Here is a 19,104-nt window from a genome sequence, read left to right as displayed (position 1 = left end):
TCTCGAACTAGGAACGGTTTGGGCGTCAAGGTTGAAAGCGCCCTCAAGATCTTCTGGTTGATGATGACGACGAGCCCTGGAAGATCCGTTACCAGCTCCACTACCACCACCCAATGACGCACTCCTCGAAAGCTGGTTCAAACTTGTAGAAAGGAAAGATGAGGATGTGATGCCCGTTGGTTGATCGTGGTCAAGGATATGAGCCAGACGAGGCTGCCTAGTAGATGTGCCAGGAGATTGATGCAGGGGCGGCAATCTCTGACCGACAGTTGTGAGAGACTGTGGTGGTGGTGGAGGCGGTGCACTAGGATAAAGATAGGATGCTCTAGCGGCAGACTGTGCAGCCTGGGCAGATGAAGACAACGGTTCCAGATGAGCGTGAGTTTGCCAGCGAGGGAGATCAAAGTCTTCGTTGGTGTTGGTCATGTAGGCAAGTTCGGGTTCCGACATGCTCTGTCTATGAGAAAACAGTTAGTACCACTACTCTCCTCGCAAGTCAGAAAATAATAGTAGGCCGTTTAGTTGTTTGGTCGTCGTCGTTGTCGTCAACGGCAAGGACAAGAAATAAATGGAACCAGTTCAATAGTCCCAGGCCACAAATGAGTCGAATAGCGCCAAGAGCCACACGGTTCCACTACTATGTGAGGGGTTAAGGGTCGGCTAATCGATCTTAGGCCTCAACAACGGATCCCCAATCAATTTGACTTTTCATTTATAAAAACTACTACAGTGCCAACACGAGTTTCATCCAAGTTTCATCGATCCACTCTCTAGACCCAGCTTGTACAACACGTGGCCAGGGGTTACTTTCGTGGCAAGATCAGGACTCACCGACGACATTTTACAACGACGATTTGTATTGTATGGAATCCGGATAAAATCCACCACCTGCATTATGACGTGCCCCCTCATACACAGCAAACTGATTGGGGCTGCAGAGATGGAAACAGTAATACGGCAGAAGTGAAAACTTAGGATACCTGCTCATCTCCAAGACTGCTGAGCGCTGCAATTATGCCTCTCTCTGCATCAAACAACAGATGATATCCCCGTGATGTTGATAACATGGTAGCAGGAATATCAACTGATAAGAATATCTGTCGATGGAACCTCTGTGCTGGATTCAGTGGAATAAAATCAGCAACAGGCCCGGCAATCCGAACGGAACAAAAAATGGGTTCAACTTACCAAGACGTTGCGCCATCGAGAAAGATATATCATCAGAACCTGATGATCGGAACAAGGTCGTGGCAGGTCCAAAGCCCTTCCAGAACGCGCTCAGGCTATTGTTGGTGTATAATTGGGTATTAACATCGTTTACTTACTGCATGACCGGGTGGTCCGGGCATAGCACATGACCAATCTCTGCAAAGTACACCAGAGCGGGTTGCATTTTGCACAGACTCTGGTGGTTGATTCGTAGCACCAACCCAAATCATGTAAGAGCCCACAAGGCTAGTGATTTGCAAGGCAAGGGCAGGCAAGGATGGGTGAGACGGCGCGACATATTTCGAGGTGACAGATATCGAGGAAGAATTTCCTTGAGGTGCGGCCGCCATCGTGAACGTTATCCGAACAAGCCAACGCGACAAGCACGAGTTGAGGAGGTTGCAGCCAAGGCTTCCTTGTCAAAATCCAAATGAGTCACCTGATATGTATTATTAATAGTAACGCACAGCTACTAGGGGGTGTTCGAATTCAACCGAAACCATTCGAAAACTATCATCATGTCCTTCAGTCAACCGCATATACAGTCGACCAGTCCTATGGACACAAATGGTGTAGTGCGTTGTTCACATGGTGAAGCTGCAATAATAAGGACTAGTCAAACATCTTCAAATCCCAATCGGTATGTTCAAACTTTAACACGGTTTTTAAGTTTCGGTGCTTGACACTAGCCGCCCAGTGAGTTCTACACTTGCTCGAGGTCAATCCAGAGTGAAAGGTGTAAATTCTTTTGTGAGTATCGTTCCTATTGTATGCAGAAATAGCTGAAGCGAAATTCCTCAGATTGGGTAGACGACCCTATCTTTTCCCGACAACCTGTATCTCACTTTGTACCTGCAACTGCAATTGCGCCTGCTTCATCAAGGCCCCCTTCCTCTCCAAAGACAAGAGCAGAATCAGCTCAAACATCGAGCACACCTCATAAAAGTCCCAGGAAGAGGATAGCAGACATAGCAGCCGCCTTAAATGAATCAGAGCCCCAGGACACTTCAACACAACATGGTAGCCCCCAGCAAAATACAACTGCTATGAATGACCGAATGCGCTCATTTCTTTTTGGCTCCCAATCCTCTCAGGCCTCGACGGTCGGGGATTGGGAAGAGACATCGCTAGAAGATGAACCAGAACAAAGTAGTCCAATTAGGGGTGTGGACCAGAGTCTTGGAAATATAGACCATAGGACACCAAAGAAACCCAGAATTACATCCGCTGAGCAGCGATCGGGTGTCCAAATTCCTTTCCCACTAACTCCACCTCAGACCATACGCCGCCGCTTCGATAATTCTGACCAGGGCATACCCCAAACAGATTTCCCACAAACTCCGACCAGGAACAAAGGCAAGGAGCGGGAAAATAGTGGCGGGGAGCAAACGGTTGGTCTGTATTCGGCTGTTGCAGAGATATTGATTGGAATCTTCCTAGACTTCAAGTCCGAATGCTCGCATCCCTGGTCCTTTTGAGAACGGAAGCAGCACCCTCCAACGTGACGTCCCCGCACATACATCTAAACCCCTCGAACGCACCTCTTCCAACCCTTTTATTGTTAATCAAACTACTGGCGAAAGCATTGCTTCGTGCCTAGAGGCGCTGGACGTCTTAAAGTCGCCCTCCTACATTCGCAGAATGGAGAAGAAGCTTAGTGCACTAGATCAAAGCAATAAATTCAAGGCGAAGTACCTCGAGGACCTAAAGACTGAGAAGGCGGAAGCTGAGAGTGAAATTGCGCGTTTGATAGCAGAGAATGCGCAGTTGGCGCAAGCGAATGTGCGTCTGCAGGAAAGGTTGCAACAGTAAGAATTCTACCCATGACTGTCCATTTCCTGTCATGTTCAATGACTTTCCAGGTCTGAACAAAGCAGCCGTGCCAAAGATATCGAAATCGCGGCTATCAAGTCCCGTCGTCCTCCGAATATCTGATTTGATTTCATTGGAACGTCTCGCTTCTTGGTTATTCTGATCGGCGGCGTGGAGGTAAGGCGTCCCTACTGCTGGGCTATGTTCTCAACATCTTTACATCTAGTCGAAGTTATGTTCAAGGGTGATTTCACATAATCTATGTACAATGTGTACCGGACCCAAACAACCAGCTCCAGAGTTATTCTTCCATATTTTTATCTAGGCACATCCCTGTTCTCACCAATTCACTATCGGTTGCTCCAAATCTCAATCTCACGGAGGGAATCTATGGAGGCTTTAATATCGGTGCCATGTGCAAGCAGATCAATTTATTGGGAGCAGTTGTAGTCATTCATTTGAGGCTTCTGCAGGGCAGTCTGGCCAGAGCACAAAATTGCTTGCCGTAAATCCTTTGGAGGTCGACTAGATAGACGCTGTCTCAGAAGCTAGAACCTGGCGCCAAATTGTTCTTCCCCACTGTCTCTTCTAGAAGCAAGAAATAGTAGCCTTTTAGCGCAGTCTTCTTTCTTCACGCGCGATGTGGAGGATTTTCGTTACCGCTATCATAACCACAATAAACCATAAACTTTGTGCCTTTCATTATCGTAGCACGCGATGGAGTACAAACCTACTCCTGGGACGCATGGAGAGAAATATCACCCGAAGACACGAGAAAAAACATGCGAGGGCACAGGACGACGAAATGAGTAAATAGTTCTTGACATGTATTTCGAGAAATGGAGGTACCCGATTATGAAGGATGCACAAAGGGAGTTGATTGAGTTTTCTGAGAATAAAAGCAAGGCCGCCGTATGAACACGCTCCACTGGCATGTACGACGCCGGGCTCACCAGTTCAAACTGGCGACCGAATTTTTATCAGGAGCCGCAAAGAAGGCAAAAGAAATTATCCGACCAGCGATTCCATCGGTATGGACAGAAATAAGATAAGTTGTCTGCATGTAACGACTATGGCTACGCAGGATGGTCTGCTTTAGTGCGAAATCCGTTGCCATCGCGTACGTGTGCCGCAGCTAGGCAGGCTGCGGGTAGAGTCAGTGCGTTCGAGGTCCATGTTTTTAATCGAAAGCAAAAACAGTAAACGAGAACCAGTAACGTACGAGATCAATCCGCAGCTGTTGTCAAAGTCCTTGAGGATCTTTCCAGGCATTAGTGTTCCGAAATAAAATAAGTGTCCAGTTGCTGCTGAGCCGGTCGTGCTACAGGATAGCTGAGCTGATCGCAGCATTCTGGACCCATCTTAGAGAACCCATCAAAGAAAAGGGCTTATACAAGTGCCGTGCAGGATGGTGCAGCTCCGACGAAAGGAACAGAAGGAGTTCCGGCAAAAAGGGCTCGCCCACTCGGGGAATTCTGCACCGACACAATCCTTGCAGGTTTACCGAAAGCCACCGAGACATGCCGAGCACAGGGAAATTTGTCTATCTTTGTGCAAGTGACAGGTCTCCAAACGCGCCTGAGGGACATGGGAAACATTGTGGGTCCAGTAACCTCCAGAAGGAGTTCACGTGCTAGACCCTTAACTATTGCCGCTGAACCAGAACTCTATTACTCACCTTTAAATGCAAAGATAACTATCAGATCTGCCACTAAGACGAATAGTATCGAGGTCGGAGTATTATTTAAAAGTTTCTTCCATGTGATCAGAGATGCGAAGGCCTCGAACATAACGGAATATTGACAAGTGTCCTAGAAGGTCACGTCAGGGTGCAAGAACCTTGTGGGGTTGTGGTGCTTTGATAAGAGATATGTTTGATATTCGGCCCAGTGACAAGGGTGTGTTTGTGAGGATGCGACCGTGACTGTATTTCCTTCCGGTCCTATTGTCTGATATCAAATTCTTGGACCAGCGTAAACCGCATGATGTATCAACTCGCCGAGTGACAGCCTGTCCTCTGCTGTCCTTCAAATCCACAAGCGAAGTCTGTAGGAATCTAAGATGGAGAGCGCTTGGCAATTGTCACAGGTACGCTATCTTGGACATCGAACACTGAGTGTCGATAGTCTCCCATGGTTTGACAGGTTGGAAAGGCTGCAAGTCTGGCCCGAGGGGCGCGCAAATCAGCGACCGAGTAATTAATACTTATGTCAGAGAAATTTGCAAGAAGTGACCTATGGTGACGCAACTTCGGTGTACACAAAAATTCCCTGTCTTTACGTTCACGCGTGAGGATTTCCATAGCACCTAAACGAGTACTCGAAGACTCAACTGTCACTAGAAACGGCATTGTTCCTGTGGGGCCATTACTCGAAAACAGCGCTCAATGAGCATGTTGACGAGATGGTGCAGGATGCTCGGCGTTTACGTGCAGACATGATCCCATCACCCCGAAATTAATGAATCGACGGTCCCGGGAGACTTCATGTAATTGGTATCAAGTTGAACTACGTAGTACGTCAGTGGAAGGTCCAAGATGCTATGATTGTATATTCGAAACGTATCCACAGCAATTCATTGGATAATGATATACTTTCTGACAGTCCGCGTCCATTCCATATAGTGTTCTGTGAATGGTAAGTGTACGCTGGTATATGCAAAATGATAAACAAGGAGTGTTACATATGTCCAATGTGTCATGGTATAGAGCACAATATTTAGCAGAACAATCTTCGCCACCAAAGGACGAATCTTGTCCACCAGCCCCCACACCACCCATCGCCGCGTGGCTTGGAACTAATCCACATCGACCCAGTGCCGAAGTGAATTTCTTTGCCTTCTCCTCTTTCATCATCGCCCTCCTCGATGTCGGCGGGACGAGTATTCAAAGGTACTGTGAAACGCGGCAGAGCGCAGCGGGTGATGAAGGAAGGAAATACAGTTAGTAGTGATAACAATTCAGGATTTGAAAGGTCTGGAGACGTCCAAATGCGCAAGTAATCCTCTGGATCTTCTGCGACAAATTCTGATCGAAGCGGGGGTAACAATTCGTCTTCCTCAAGTTGATCATGTGGGGTAAGAGAACTGGGGCAATCTTCTGGAGTCTCAGAGGAAGGGAGAGTAGCTCCGGAGGATTGAGAAGAAGCAGATGGGACGGAGTGTGAGAGGGCGGGCATATCTAAAAATGGGTCGCTTGTAGCTCTCGCGCGCTTTACCTGGGTAGTCATGGCGATTGGCGAAGCATACGAACCAATCGTCTCGCGTTGAGCAGACAAAGGTTGTGAACGGGAGCGCAAGTGCGCAGGCTGTGGTTGGTGAGACACACAATTGCTGTCATGCTTCGATGACGAAACTTCTTCAAAGGCCAACACCTGAAGGGCTGGTTGAGTACATGACAACCAATGAATGACAACAACATACTCCTTTGAGGACATCGATAGCATCAAGCATGAAGTCTTTCCCACTATGCCGTGTGAGAAGGGTAAGAATGATAGATATAGATGCCAATGAAAGCTTGGAATGCTTACGCAGACTCTTTGAAAACAGCATCATCGAATTCCCAGCGTATTCGGTTCGCCCCCGCACCGCCAAGGGGCTCTGGGATAACTTGAAGCCGTAGAATTGCCCACAAAGCCTGAAAGAACGGTTTGGTTCCAGGCATGCCCATAGTGCACCAGGTCTTGACAAATTTATCTAATCGGTCAAAGCGCTCTTTCGCGGCTACCGGACCTCCTGGATTTGCCCTAGAATGTGGCATTAATGAACCACCAGGCTGAGTTGCGTTGATATGTGCCTGAAATTCCGCGTGTCGACGGGCATTGACGCTCGCATGGTAAGCAGAGCGAATGGATGCCTGAAGGCGCGAAAATGGTGCTCGTTGAGCAGGAGGCAAATTTGCTAGTGTCTGTGTAACTAGTCGCCCTGACGCTTCATCTTGGTTGAAGTACCTAGTAACATTGAATTATGATTAACAAGGACAATCGCTTGAGAACAAAGGCATACCATGCACGACAAAGTTCAGCAAATTTCTCAAGTTCGCTGCGAGAGACTCCAAGAGGAGTGATCGATCGATTTCGGGAAGTAGGGGGCGGCGTTGGTCCAGGGTGACCATTTCTGCGCCCTCTGGGTCTGCCACCAAATGAAGGAGAGGATGGCGTTATCACACCAGGTTTCGCGGCTGGACTACCAGGAGGAGAAATAGCAGAATTTGAATGAGGAAGATCATAAAGGAGTGTTTGCGAGTTTGAGTGCGTATTCGTCAATGAAGAATTTTGAGATTTCTGAAGGCGCAGAGGAGGTGGAGGAGGACGCTGACGAGGCGTATTGAGTTGGTAAGAGGGAACTGACATGTTTGACGATACGAAACCAGCTCGATTCGTCAAATAATCCACCGTAAGAGGTGGCTTGAATAACCTCTTGGAATCTAACTCGAGCTTGAACAAAGCACACGCTCGAGATTAAGACAAGAGAGTGAGAATAAGAAATGTATCGCGATGCGACTAACTGATACAGGCTAGCAATGGATTGACCCACAGAGCACTAGACTGTTAGACACAACCTACGTTGAACGGTGACAATGACAACGGCTGGACGATGGCCACGGCTGCGCTAACGACTGCCAGCAAGCAACAAATTCCCAAATTTCGGTCACCGCCACAGTACCCGAATGCAGTAATGATGCTGGCAGCGGTCTGGCGACAACCATGCAAGTACCTTCTTCTGACTTACATCCATCTGCTACCAATGGGAGCTAAAACCCTGAAGGTTGGCCATCTTTTTGGCCGTGCGGTTTCCGCACCAAAATGTCGATCAACGCTGAACTCTTGAGATCGACAAGTTGTACATCTTAATGATCACTTGGGTCGTAGCCCTGCTACCTGTCATTTGTTCAATCTTAGGAAAGTGATTTCATCAGTAGACCTGTATTTCCGCATCTTTAAATCATTCTTTTGCGTCGCATCCTCCAAAAGGCGGTTTGTGATTTCACCGCCTCCTTCAACAGCACCTGATCCGTTGACTGCGGTTGGGCCGCCGTTACAGTGAGGCGTCATCACATGCGATGGCATTTCCTTCGTCCCTGCGTTCTTACATGTCGTCAAGTATCCAGTGCTCCCACCTCCCTCAAAGATGATCTTGTAATTTACTCCGGCATTCACAATAGCATGTCAACTGCAAGGCGAACATGCGTTTGACACGGTGTTGATCAGTGCCTCTGATGCGACGCAGCCGATGTACAGCGCTCAGTGGACCTGCGATACCAACGGGTTCACGAGGTAAGCGAGGCCTGATTTTCCAGGCACCTGGGCGTCTTTCCGGATTGGCGTGTATGTGGACTCTCACTCAGCTGTCCATGTCAGCCATCTGCGCCTTGGTTTGCGAACAAGTGCTTTGATTTACCCTGACCAGCTTCTCTAACAGCATGTCTCGTCACCAACCATTCATTTTGGCTAAATGCATCTCTGCGCGGTGTCCGAGGGGGGTCCTTTGAAGCTGTGCAGAGACTAGCCTCTTTACTCGACAACTAAATCGTTCACGTAAGGTTGTCTAATGAAATCGATATTCTTCGAACTGTAGTAACCGCCCATCTATCGTTGATCCCTGCGGCAATGTCTACCCTGAACAAATGTTCCAATGTACAACTCCCGCGGGCCTCTTACTCACGTGCGGCGCCCCGTTTGATAGACTCGTTCATGTAAGGAAGACTGTGCCTTTTGCCACTTACATACATACATTCGGCCGACTCCTGCCACACGGCCTAACAAGTCCCTACATGGTAAAATCATGGCGGAGTTTAAAAAAAAACCGGAGTGTGAAAATCATCCCTCCGCTAGCTGTTTAATTGTGCGCCGGGGCGGGCCGCCGGGCGCGCCCGTTAGGTCGTAAATTTATTTAATTTCCTCTCCACCTTAACCGGCCGTCGGGTGCGGTGCAACCAAGGTACGACCGGCCGCCTCACCATGCAATGAGCTCCCAACAAATAAAATAAAATAAGTTCCCGGGACAAACAACTCCTTTAGGCAATGCGGTCACGGTAGCGCTGCAAAGAAGCAAACGAAGTACCAGCCTATTATCTTTTCCCTACAATTTAATGGTTCCGCTATCTCGTTCACACCCCATTCGGTGCAGAATCTTTTGCTTTGATTATTGCGCCCGTATGTATGCAGCGACACTGTACGGATTCTTGCCGCTAGCTTATCTTCATCTCAGGAATGCCAGTGGACACCGTGGACGAGAACCTAGTTGATATCAGTGACGCAATAAAAAAGATCGACTGGATAAAACATTATTATTCTAAAATTTCCTTACACGTGGATCTCCATTTACAAAAATGACCCTTGTAACTTACTTCCACATACAAAACCTACCCCTGCCCACGTTTGCTTCGTGAGGGTCGTACGTACATGACCTCCGCAAAGGCGCTCCAATAGTCAAATTAGTAAGGGCTCAAGGAAAAGGTAAATAGCCGTGACCGTGGATCTTGGAGATGCGATCACACATTAATATTGACGGGGTGTCATGGCAAAAGGGCAGTATGACGAATACTGGCAGTCTGAACGTTGTGCGCAATCAACTCTCTCTAGTATGAATGTGTGGGACATACCTACGGCCTATCAAAGCCACCTAAGGAGAGCCTAAGCTTTAGTTCATGGCGGATTTCAAAAAATACACCGCAATGAACGTTCGATTTGTTACGGTCTATACAAAATCAGAATGTCTTAACCGACGTCAAACTGTCGAACTTTACAGACTTACACTGTTCTGGAAAACCTTGGGTGAAGTTCAGTCCCGACTGCATTGTAATGACCATTGCGTGACTGACATCTATTTCGGGCCTGTAAAGTACTTCATTGCTGTACAGCTGATTCTTACGTTGATCCTTGAAGCTTTCGTGAAGACGGAAGCAAGGACCCTGATTGGTGGGGAGGGGCCGATTGTCACATTGCAGGGACGGAATGTTCCCTCTGACTATCCCTAAATCGGGGGACATAGCGCCACACTCTGGGTATCGTCGACTGGCTTGAGATAGAATGGAACGATGAGCTATTCGTACAACAAGCGTCTGACCTCGTCTATCACGGCAACCAAGAATGAGATTATATTGATGGAACTGCCATACGTACCTATTGACGGGTCTAACCGAGCGACTTTCAAAATAGGTGAGATCCCAAACGAAGATTGGTTGAGTAAGATGAGTACAGTATTTCCGCCGCGTGCGACAGTTGAAGAGTCAATGCCACAAGGTCGAGAGAGATCCAATCGGATGAAACAGATGAGATTTCGGAGCGGGTAGACTGCCAGATATATGCCAGCGCGCCGATAGGTCGAAGAAGATGGACTTGGGTAGGCACAAGAAGGCGACGATAGATCGAGATCATTCATTGTTTGGACAAGTCGAATCATTCAGAACGCAGTGATAGCAAAGAAACACGGAACCTTTTTTTCATGAATCAGGTCGGCCGCGGTGTTTCGCGAAATGTTGCCTTGCCGCAATTAGAGTTCCATGTCAGCCTACTAAAGAGAGATCTATAAAAGCAACGGCACACCGTGCTGTTATGATCCTTTTGTTACACCTTCCAGTTTCGAGCTCGTCTGTGCCGTAGACGTCACGATATCCCCTAAAACTTGCGGGCCGTCAGCGTTCCACAGCTTGCCGGCAACGTACAAAGCCTTAACAACGTTGCTGACCTTGCGCCTTCCTAACCTAACCTTGGTGGTCTGTTGTTTGTCAATATAAATTTGACAATTCGTATCCAGCCGCAACCGATTATAGAGTCACCGTCTAGAAAAGATAGAGATCAGTAGAACGAAGAACAGGTTAGTGTTGCCTCACTACAAAATAATTTTGATATGCTGATCATCAAGGTAGTAATTGTCAAAGACCCTCAAGTTTACAGCATACCTGATAAGCTTGATAAAAAGTTTCTACCTGTACGGACCCGTTCATAAGCCTTCTTCATATTTTATGGCTCAAAGTGCCACTTGGGTTTCCGTGATGACAGCGGCAATTCCCGACGACCGATCACAGCTTGTTCGGACTTCCCTGACTGACGAAACATCATCAGCTGCCGCCTTTCGCCTTCCTTCTATCCATCATTCTTTCAATAATCAAAGTCCTCCTTCTCACTTCGATACCACTTCGATACCACGTCCAGGAGCGATGGACTTTGCATCCGCATCACACCAGCCAATGTATAACCAGGCCGACCTCGATCAAGCATTTAACTCGTTACAGACTGTAGACAACGCCTCTCCATCTCATCATTTGTCTCAAACGATTCCTCAACATAACTTTGATCATTCAGAATCTCGAGAGGTCTCAGATCATCCCTCATATGATCTCTTTTCAAACAATAATAACAATTTTGCCTCCCAGCGGTACCGCGCCAATTCTTCTTCGTCTTCGTCTCTGGGTCCTTCTTACGCTATGAGCCCAGACGGAGTATACTCACATGCCTCCTTCGGCGACTCCGTTCCATCATTTGGTTCTAGCACTACTTACGACATGATGAGCAGTGTCTCGTATTCCAGTGGAAAGGTCTCGCCATTGACTCCCAATGACGCGATGACGGGCATCCAGCAATCTCCGGTCTTCCCCCACTCCTTGGGCATAAATGGACACCAGAAGGACTTTTCTAACGGCCACGCATACCCGGAACTCCTCAACGATCGCCGTGTTTCCGGTGTTAGCGGCGCTGGCTATCACAACGACTTCTCCGATGATTATGGCATGAACGGCGGTGCAGCCTATCCTCCATCGGCCCTTCAACCATTCCAAGATCGCATGCGCTTGCAACCTGACAGTCGCTTTCCCCATTCTGGCCTACCTCCTTCTGTCCCTTCGCATATGGGACACAGCCCTGATATGTTCCGTGGCGTTGCTCCGCAAGCAACGCACTCGTTCCGCCCTGATTCCGGCCTGCCTGGCTACGATGACGTGCAATATTTTGGAAACCCTCATGCCGACTTGTCCCTTCGCATGTCTGGTATTGGTGACGGTTTTCCCGGGATGAGAAACGGTCACCCTGGTATGGGCTCCTCTAATGACCTTCAGGCTTTCATTCGGTAAACATTATTACGTTAAACACACTTTCCGAATCTGATGCCTTTGCTTCAGACCCTACCTCGATCAATACGTACGGACGCCAAACCGCCTTGCGTTCGGTGAACGCACGGTCATTGTCATGTCGAGCAGGGTAGCTCAAAAATCATACGGAACTGAGAAACGTTTCCTCTGCCCCCCTCCAACTGCAATTATGATTGGCAACTCTTGGTGGACTGACGTGATACGCCGCGGCGAAGAGCCAAAACTTTGTCCTCCTCGTGTGACCGTCTGTATATCGGGCGAACCTGTCCCTCAAGAGGGTTCCATCGAGTGGACGTCTGCTTCCGGCAAGATCTTTGATGTGAATGATGCCCCTACAGGCACAACATACATCGGTCGCTGCGTTGGAAAGCAATTGTTCATCAGTGATGTAGACGAGAAGAAGAAAAAAGTTGAAGCGCTTGTAAAGATTACTGCTCCGTCTTCCGACGATGAGCCTGAGCGCGTCATCGGAACTTTCCCGAGCCGTCCTATCAAAGTGATCAGCAAGCCCAGCAAGAAGAGACAGAGTGCAAAGAATCTTGAGCGTGCGTAGTTTCACTGTGGCTTATGATGGGTTTTGACTGTGATCCTCCAGTATGTATAAATCATGGTTCGACGATTTCACTCTTCCATCGTCTGCGATCTCAGACTGTCTCGACGAAATACCTCTGCGTCTCTGGTTCAGGTTCCTCTTTCAAGGGCTCTGACGGTGCACCTTTGATGGGTATCGATACCCGTGCGCGATCCAGTACTCCATCATTTATTGCGCGTACTGCCAGTTGGGGTCAGTTTTTCACCTACACCTTTCTCTGTCTTCGCTAACATTTTTGTATTAGATCCGTTTGTAATGTATATTGTCGATGTCAACAAGCCAGCTGGCGGAATTGATACCCCTCCCCCACCACCCCCACAGCCTGATTATCCTTCACCTCCACCAAATGCCATTCCTTTCACCAACAACGGAAGCCAAATACCAATCTATTACAACCAGACAGTGGTGCTACAGTGCCTGGTCTCGGGCGTCGTATCTCCCGTCTTGATTATCCGCAAAGTTGATCATCAAACCACAGTAGTTGGAGGAGGCCTCCAAGAAGGCGCAAAGGGTGTCGCAGACCACTATTGCTCTCCAGGCGAAGTGTGTGGTGACCCAGTCTCGCAGCTTCACAAGATCGCCTTCGAAGTCTACGACTCAACGAAGGGCATGCCTGAGCCTGGAACCCCTGGTACAACGGGCGCGTTCCTGTCGTGCATGGGTGAAAAGGTCAACACCTATCGTCCAATTGAGGGTCGACTATGGAACAACCCGCCGAATGCAGGGTCGACATCCCCTATTCTTCCTGGATCACCCGTAGTTTCAACACCAGCGTCCATGTCGAGCGCCGATTATTTCGGGCAAGCCACTGCAAGTGAACCAGCATCGCCGTCCTCATCAAATGATTTCTCAAATGACGGCGGGCGCGTGAAGAAGGGGAAACGTTCAACATCTAGTGCTGGTGTCATCAAGAATCCGGGCCCCAAAGGGCGACGGCGCCCGACCTCCGCCGGGTCTGCGTCTTCTGGGCGGCGCGGATCTTCCACTGACGCCGGCGCATCATCGGGTGCTCTTTGGCAAGTTGATATCGGCGAGACGAGCGTCTGGACTATTGTTGGCACAGGTACTACGTAATCTCCCTTACCAATTGTGCAAAACTCAACTTAGATTTGTCAGATCAAGTGCGATACAACTTCTATGTACCGCCCGTATTGTTCGACAACCAAAACGCCCCTCAAACAGGATCATTCCCAATTCCATCAAAGCCCGTCACTCCATTCCCGGCTGTGGTCAAATATCTTCCTCCTGACCGTGCTGCGGAAGCACCGAAGTCTAACTGCGCACAATCGCGTGGGGTCCTGTCGAAACCTAATCCTCACATATCAAAAATGTTGACTGTATACGGAGAAAACTTCAACAAAGCAGATCCAGTACACATCTTCTTCGGATCAGACCCCTCGCCATATGCCGAAGTGAGGTGCACCGAGGTGTTGGGCTGCCTACCTCCTGAAAACCAAGTTGCGAAACGCCGTCCGATCATCATGATACGACCAGATGGTGTTGTTTTTCCGTCACCCGTTATGTTCCCTTGATTGTATTTATTGGTATATCTGCGGTGCTCGTTTGTGGCCTGGTCTGCCTGCCTGGATATATCTCTATAATCTCGCCGTTCTCAATGCTTTGAACATGTTAGGATCTGATAGTTGCTATCTGTATACCATGGACCCGACTAAGTCCCAGCGCAAGACAGTACTATGTAGCCCCCTTGTATCATATCTGTTAGAAGAATTTCGATTTGATGTTTCTATCTCCTGTCTGTCGCCCCATCTTCCATACGGCAAATACCGTGAAACTACCTTGTTACAGTTTCTCCTTATCAGATCTGAGCACTGAGTTCAAGAGTCAGCTTGTACGTTACTTTTCATCATATCGACATATTTGACAGCGGTACGCCCACCTATCATCGCCCTACACGCAAACGCGTTCGTCGTATCGGGTGCGAAAACGCTATCTGGCCGTTAAAATCATTGTGTCGGGTCCAAAGTACCATACAAATCACAGGCGTAACTTGCACCTTGCCAGCATTCTTTTTGCATATTCCTGCAAGCGAGTCCGTCCAAATTAGCTCCAAATCCCTTCACCCCCTTCCGCAGCGGCCAGAATGACTTCCCAATTCTCCTTCTCTTCCGCACCTCATCTCGTATGGCATGCATACATCGAACATCTATGGAACCCGCAGCCTGGGTCTTGGGTCAGCCAGGTCGCATATTCATTTCGCATATTAGCGTTCCTGCTTATTCTGCCAGTCGTCGTTCTGACACTGCTGGTGCGTATCCAACCTTGCCAAATTTGTAGATCGTCGCTTCTTCCAATATTTATTAATATCTGATTTCTCGTTAGGATATCACCTCCTATGTGATCGCGCGCACTCTTGGTATTGTTGATGATGTCAAAGCGTCGACAAGCGACCAGCCTGTTGTGACTGCTGAGGGCACGCCCTCCATCCTCGTTGAAGATACGTCATCATGCCCCGCGGAGCAAGACAGCTGCATATCTTCGGTTCATCGGCAATATAAAACCGACATGAAGAGTGCGGGAGTACAGGAAGAAATGAAGCTCCAGGCTTATTTCACGGGAGAGGAGGATCTACAGTTGTCTAGTATTGGCGTTTTGTCCCCTTCCCCGTCTCAGCCATCGTCACCAGTTCTACCCCACGAGAACCTGTCTGGAGAAGATGGATCGATGAGAATGGAAGAAATACGTGATGTACAGGATGAGCCCATGATCCTGCGACGACGGGGCGCCCAAACAAAAAATGATGATTAAATCAGCCTTTTTGAAATCGCCGCTAGAACTACATATTTTTCTGCACCCTGTACGATAACATGATACCGATCAACGTCCCTTTTTACTCTACAGCTACAGTGATATCGATCAGGAAAATAAACTCGCAAATAAAAACAACTGTGAAGTGATCAGTAAAACCGTAGTTGATCTCTGGTGAAGACAGGTGGCTTCCAGATCAAATTATCGGCATAAATCCGACGCCTGCGTTTGTGTCGCACTTTTTCATGTTTCTCCAGCACGGCTTCCGAGAGACAAATGATATGTTGTCCTTTGTAGTGTTTAAATAGCTGCAACGTTGTGCACCTGCATGCAATTCATTTAGCATTACATCCCAGAAAACAGGTTCTTTCACACACGTATTCATAATATCCGCGTGGGTGATAGACGTCTTCTGCGCAATATCGTCAATGCTAAGCTCGTCTGTCGTATTGATGAGCAATTCCACGATGACCTCCGCCCAATATGCACGGTAGCTGAGCAGGCCTAGATCGCTCAGGGGCTTTTCAGGGCTGCCAAGTTTCCCCTCTTTCTTACTCAACTCGTAAGAAAATTCGATGAGCAACTTGCCAAAGCCGTAGCGCTGATGCTGCGGTAGCGTCAAGATACATGCGACGTTGTAATTCTCCGCTGACTCCTTCTCCTTCGAGAAGTAGCCGATAATATGGCAGCCTGTAGAATCTCGTAGACACTGGGATAATGGTCGATATATGGTAGATACAAAACAAACATTGTACATACCATGACATAATACATGAACGGTGTCACGTCATAGTACAAGGTCTTGCTATAAGGAATAGTCAGATATTTGAGCTTCGTTGCCGAGAAGGACTTACTGATCCAGAAAGCATTTGGACAATAAACTGAGGTTCCGACACCAGCTTAATTGCCGCTTCCCATCAAGTTCGAAGACCGAAATGTCTTGGTGGCGGTAGATCTCGTTGCCAGGTGGATGAAATAGAGTACAACGTTGTCGGTGGCGCGAGAGCATCATGGGCGACGGAAAATATGCGAGGCAGAACTCGCAGATGTACAGCACGGGTAAATGCGCATATTCCTTTGGATAGGGACTGAAATACCACGCTTCGACCTCATGTTTGCCGATCTGCAAACGGTTTAAATTCTTCACCCGAGCAATTTCTGATATGGACTGGGTCATTGAACCGGATGTCCGCAATTTCTCGATTTCTTGTTCTTTGCTGAATGAAGAGACGGGAGGGGGTGTCTCTACTTGTGCACCATTGACGTTAAGTTCAAAGGTGTCCCCTTCGCCATCGACATCCATCTCGCCTTCCGCGTCTACGTCATCCCCTTCAATTTCTTCTTCTTCCTCTTCCTCTTCATCATCAGTTAACTTCCGCTTCAATGATGGGGCAGGTGATGGCGAGGGAAAGGCAGAGCGGCCAGGTGTCGAGGCAGATGTGGGTGAGGCAGCTGCAGCAGCATTTGACGTGGCTTTCTTCAATAGTGACTGAGAGCGGGGTGCCTTTCCCGGAGCTTTCTGCAGTGAGCCAGCCCCAGCTTTCTTGCCCGGTAGCAGTTTTGGACGGGGCCACTCAAGGTCCCTGCTCAAGATAAGCCGAGAGCCCGTTACCCACTCATCCAAACGCTTGTTGAATTGATCCCAGTGGACAAAATATTCCCACTTGTCCTCTGGTTTGTCGACTGCATCTTCCTCTTCTTCCTTCACACCACCTCGGGCATTTGTGCGTTGTGCTGATACTGAAGCATATGAGTTCACGGGTTTATCACGGATTGATAGTATTTCTGCAAGCCGCTCTTCCTCCCCGTCTGGGGTTGGACGGCGGATGTAGATTTTGCACCCAACAGAGACGGTCTGAGGAAAGAATTTGATGAGTCAGCACTGTGGAGGCCTGTGTGAATTGAAACTGCGGAAATTTACTTGAATAGTGTACGTTCCTCCAGGTGTTATAGATGCTGACTCCTGCGAGCCTTCATTGTTGGCATGTGCAGAGACCATTTTCGTTAAAAAACGGCAATGAAAGCTGAGTGCTGAGGGAGAAAAGCAGCTTTTGCGTCGTTTGTGTCGACTTACCGAGTCATGAGGGGGAAGTTGAATTTCGCTTACTCAGCCTACAGCACAGCAACCTTTGCTTCCTATTTCACCACACAATCCAAATGTTCAATATTTCAATCATGAACAAAGACGATGCCAGACAACAGCGGTTAAGGCTATAGGCTACGGTTCATATGGGCTAGTCTGGAACTGCCTCCGGTTGATACCATAGGAGGCCTCGACCCTTGTCATACTTAATCCATAATTTGCAGCATGTTCCAACTAGTCCGCTTTTTAGGCATCGACTGCTAAGGGAGCACTCTCCAAGTTAGTTCCAGCGCATAAATTTAAATGAGTTACACCAGCGGATTCGGATCATTAATGCTAAAAGCACAACAAAAGCCGTGCAACCGGCGCTTCACGATTCTTCGTCGAAACGCATAATTCCGTCAGGTGCGCGCGGTGTCAGATGGTCTACTAAGATCTGATTCTCTATGAGATCCCCGTCCCTACCTAGACCCGCCTGGTGATGGTGAAGTCTGAGCTCATTTTCGGGAGTTCAAAAGGTGAATGACTCGGAAACTCGCATCCTCGGAAAGACATATAACCCATGGCCGCGGTGTAAAGTCTGAGTGCTGTTGGTGACTATTAGCGGCAGGGTAAGTATTCTCCTCGTACCCGACGAATTCTGATGTGAATGACGATAGTGGAGCTTACCAATTTCCACCGAGTAAAGCAGAAGTCACGGAAGTGAACCATATGAACTTTACAAACGACACATCATCTTAATGACGGCAGAACGTCAGGGCATGGAGCAGAGAGAATTTCCGAGCTATCGCTCTTGCGATGCTCCAACTGCCGATCAATGCGCAATGGCTAGGCTCTACTAGCGCCAGCCGGATGGACCTAGTGACTTAAACGGTTTGAGTGTGATTACATACCTCGTGATAGGACAGCATTGGCCTTTGTTACGTCTGCCAACATATGGCTACCGCAGGGGATCGGATATGTAGCCCCACTCAAACCAATTTAATTCTGTTATTGGATTTTATTGCTTATGAAGTGCAAGAACAAGCAGAAGGGCCTGACCAGAAATACGTGATATGCAGGTTAGACCCGAGTCACACCCCTTGAATATGGGCCGCACTTTTCTTCGCGGAGATTCGAAAATGGCGGTGCACTACAGAGTGTATTCGCAAACGCAAGTCTGATATCAATGTGCTTTTTTGCAGAAGAATGGACGCAATACAACGAGGTTGAGAGGGTACAAGGCTTCGTCGATGCGGAGACCACTGATACGATGACGAAGAGGAGTGCTTATGAGTCATAACGAAATGAGTCATAACGAAACAGGGTTATGGTGGTAGACGCCACGATGCTAACGCCACCAACGTGGCGAGGGGTACGAAGGGGCGTGGCCGCCTCCGGTTCGGAAACCTCATTCAGAGGACAGGGTCGGAGGCATCCCCGCTTGGCCAGTGCCAGTGGGTGTAACCTTAAACGCAGTGGCTTGACTTGTTTTGTCCTGGGAATCTAGTGCGCTGTCAATTGCTGTGATTAAACTGCCGAGAAATCTGCAAATTAGAAAATTTCAAATACTTTCAT

At 48.4% G+C, this 19,104-nt stretch overlaps 6 protein-coding genes across 6 annotated transcripts; 3 read left to right on the top strand and 3 right to left on the bottom strand.

Moving 5' to 3' along the window:
- Positions 1 to 689: 689 nt before the first annotated feature.
- On the bottom strand, positions 690 to 1,702 carry EDB93DRAFT_1223906 (uncharacterized protein). The gene is made up of 4 exons (XM_041451184.1): positions 1,677 to 1,702; positions 1,326 to 1,624; positions 1,189 to 1,264; positions 690 to 1,117 (listed from the first exon to the last, which is right to left on the bottom strand). The coding sequence occupies exons 2-4, from the start codon at positions 1,557 to 1,559 to the stop codon at positions 972 to 974; spliced, it is 456 nt and encodes a 151-aa protein (XP_041309639.1). The 5' UTR covers positions 1,560 to 1,624; positions 1,677 to 1,702; the 3' UTR covers positions 690 to 971.
- On the top strand, positions 1,661 to 2,769 carry EDB93DRAFT_215082 (uncharacterized protein). The gene is made up of 3 exons (XM_041455740.1): positions 1,661 to 1,849; positions 1,907 to 1,959; positions 2,011 to 2,769. Exons 1-3 carry the CDS (start codon positions 1,728 to 1,730, stop codon positions 2,685 to 2,687), a joined length of 852 nt encoding a protein of 283 aa, XP_041309638.1. The 5' UTR covers positions 1,661 to 1,727; the 3' UTR covers positions 2,688 to 2,769.
- A 2,665-nt stretch (positions 2,770 to 5,434) lies between these two features.
- Positions 5,435 to 7,694, bottom strand: EDB93DRAFT_1134781 (uncharacterized protein). The gene is made up of 4 exons (XM_041449086.1): positions 7,024 to 7,694; positions 6,549 to 6,968; positions 6,442 to 6,484; positions 5,435 to 6,392 (listed from the first exon to the last, which is right to left on the bottom strand). Exons 1-4 carry the CDS (start codon positions 7,368 to 7,370, stop codon positions 5,739 to 5,741), a joined length of 1,464 nt encoding a protein of 487 aa, XP_041309637.1. The 5' UTR covers positions 7,371 to 7,694; the 3' UTR covers positions 5,435 to 5,738.
- A 3,327-nt stretch (positions 7,695 to 11,021) lies between these two features.
- Positions 11,022 to 14,453, top strand: EDB93DRAFT_1134767 (LAG1-DNAbind-domain-containing protein). Its single transcript, XM_041449085.1, has 6 exons — positions 11,022 to 11,335; positions 11,396 to 12,084; positions 12,137 to 12,651; positions 12,702 to 12,890; positions 12,943 to 13,761; positions 13,815 to 14,453. Exons 1-6 carry the CDS (start codon positions 11,180 to 11,182, stop codon positions 14,228 to 14,230), a joined length of 2,784 nt encoding a protein of 927 aa, XP_041309636.1. The 5' UTR covers positions 11,022 to 11,179; the 3' UTR covers positions 14,231 to 14,453.
- A 4-nt stretch (positions 14,454 to 14,457) lies between these two features.
- Positions 14,458 to 15,562, top strand: EDB93DRAFT_214863 (uncharacterized protein). The gene is made up of 2 exons (XM_041455739.1): positions 14,458 to 14,964; positions 15,039 to 15,562. Exons 1-2 carry the CDS (start codon positions 14,800 to 14,802, stop codon positions 15,462 to 15,464), a joined length of 591 nt encoding a protein of 196 aa, XP_041309635.1. The 5' UTR covers positions 14,458 to 14,799; the 3' UTR covers positions 15,465 to 15,562.
- EDB93DRAFT_214854 (acyl-CoA N-acyltransferase) lies at positions 15,539 to 17,649 on the bottom strand. The gene is made up of 5 exons (XM_041455738.1): positions 17,386 to 17,649; positions 16,319 to 17,319; positions 16,224 to 16,269; positions 15,842 to 16,173; positions 15,539 to 15,788 (listed from the first exon to the last, which is right to left on the bottom strand). Exons 1-5 carry the CDS (start codon positions 17,461 to 17,463, stop codon positions 15,614 to 15,616), a joined length of 1,632 nt encoding a protein of 543 aa, XP_041309634.1. The 5' UTR covers positions 17,464 to 17,649; the 3' UTR covers positions 15,539 to 15,613.
- Between the last annotated feature and the right edge of the window lie 1,455 nt (positions 17,650 to 19,104).

The sequence above is a fragment of the Suillus bovinus genome (genome assembly GCF_016758785.1).
Source record: "Suillus bovinus strain UH-Sbo-P2 chromosome Unknown EDB93scaffold_15, whole genome shotgun sequence".
NCBI lineage: Eukaryota > Fungi > Basidiomycota > Agaricomycetes > Boletales > Suillaceae > Suillus > Suillus bovinus.
Note: the sequence above shows the minus strand (reverse complement) of the source record. Positions and strands in the feature narration are given on the sequence as shown.

Excerpts from the sequence above, each read along its gene's own strand:
- EDB93DRAFT_1134767 (XM_041449085.1), top strand. The coding sequence starts at position 11,180 with ATGGACTTTGCATCCGCATCACACCAGCCAATGTATAACCAGGCCGAC. Across the intron at positions 11,336-11,395 it reads ATCATTCAGAATCTCGAGAG|CGGTACCGCGCCAATTCTTC; the intron begins GTCTCAGATCAT and ends TTTGCCTCCCAG. Across the intron at positions 12,652-12,701 it reads GAGTGCAAAGAATCTTGAGC|TATGTATAAATCATGGTTCG; the intron begins GTGCGTAGTTTC and ends GTGATCCTCCAG.
- EDB93DRAFT_1223906 (XM_041451184.1), bottom strand. The coding sequence starts at position 1,559 with ATGGCGGCCGCACCTCAAGGAAATTCTTCCTCGATATCTGTCACCTCG. Across the intron at positions 1,265-1,325 it reads CCGGACCACCCGGTCATGCA|GGCTTTGGACCTGCCACGAC; the intron begins GTAAGTAAACGA and ends GCGTTCTGGAAG. Across the intron at positions 1,118-1,188 it reads CTCGATGGCGCAACGTCTTG|CACAGAGGTTCCATCGACAG; the intron begins GTAAGTTGAACC and ends CACTGAATCCAG.
- EDB93DRAFT_215082 (XM_041455740.1), top strand. The coding sequence starts at position 1,728 with ATGTCCTTCAGTCAACCGCATATACAGTCGACCAGTCCTATGGACACA. Across the intron at positions 1,850-1,906 it reads ACATCTTCAAATCCCAATCG|TGAGTTCTACACTTGCTCGA; the intron begins GTATGTTCAAAC and ends CTAGCCGCCCAG. Across the intron at positions 1,960-2,010 it reads TGAAAGGTGTAAATTCTTTT|ATTGGGTAGACGACCCTATC; the intron begins GTGAGTATCGTT and ends GAAATTCCTCAG.
- EDB93DRAFT_1134781 (XM_041449086.1), bottom strand. The coding sequence starts at position 7,370 with ATGTCAGTTCCCTCTTACCAACTCAATACGCCTCGTCAGCGTCCTCCT. Across the intron at positions 6,485-6,548 it reads GCTGTTTTCAAAGAGTCTGC|TGGGAAAGACTTCATGCTTG; the intron begins GTAAGCATTCCA and ends CACACGGCATAG. Across the intron at positions 6,393-6,441 it reads CTATCGATGTCCTCAAAGGA|GTGTTGGCCTTTGAAGAAGT; the intron begins GTATGTTGTTGT and ends CCAGCCCTTCAG.
- EDB93DRAFT_214854 (XM_041455738.1), bottom strand. The coding sequence starts at position 17,463 with ATGGTCTCTGCACATGCCAACAATGAAGGCTCGCAGGAGTCAGCATCT. Across the intron at positions 17,320-17,385 it reads GAGGAACGTACACTATTCAA|ACCGTCTCTGTTGGGTGCAA; the intron begins GTAAATTTCCGC and ends TTCTTTCCTCAG. Across the intron at positions 16,270-16,318 it reads TCCAAATGCTTTCTGGATCA|CAAGACCTTGTACTATGACG; the intron begins GTAAGTCCTTCT and ends TATTCCTTATAG.
- EDB93DRAFT_214863 (XM_041455739.1), top strand. The coding sequence starts at position 14,800 with ATGACTTCCCAATTCTCCTTCTCTTCCGCACCTCATCTCGTATGGCAT. Across the intron at positions 14,965-15,038 it reads TCGTCGTTCTGACACTGCTG|GATATCACCTCCTATGTGAT; the intron begins GTGCGTATCCAA and ends ATTTCTCGTTAG.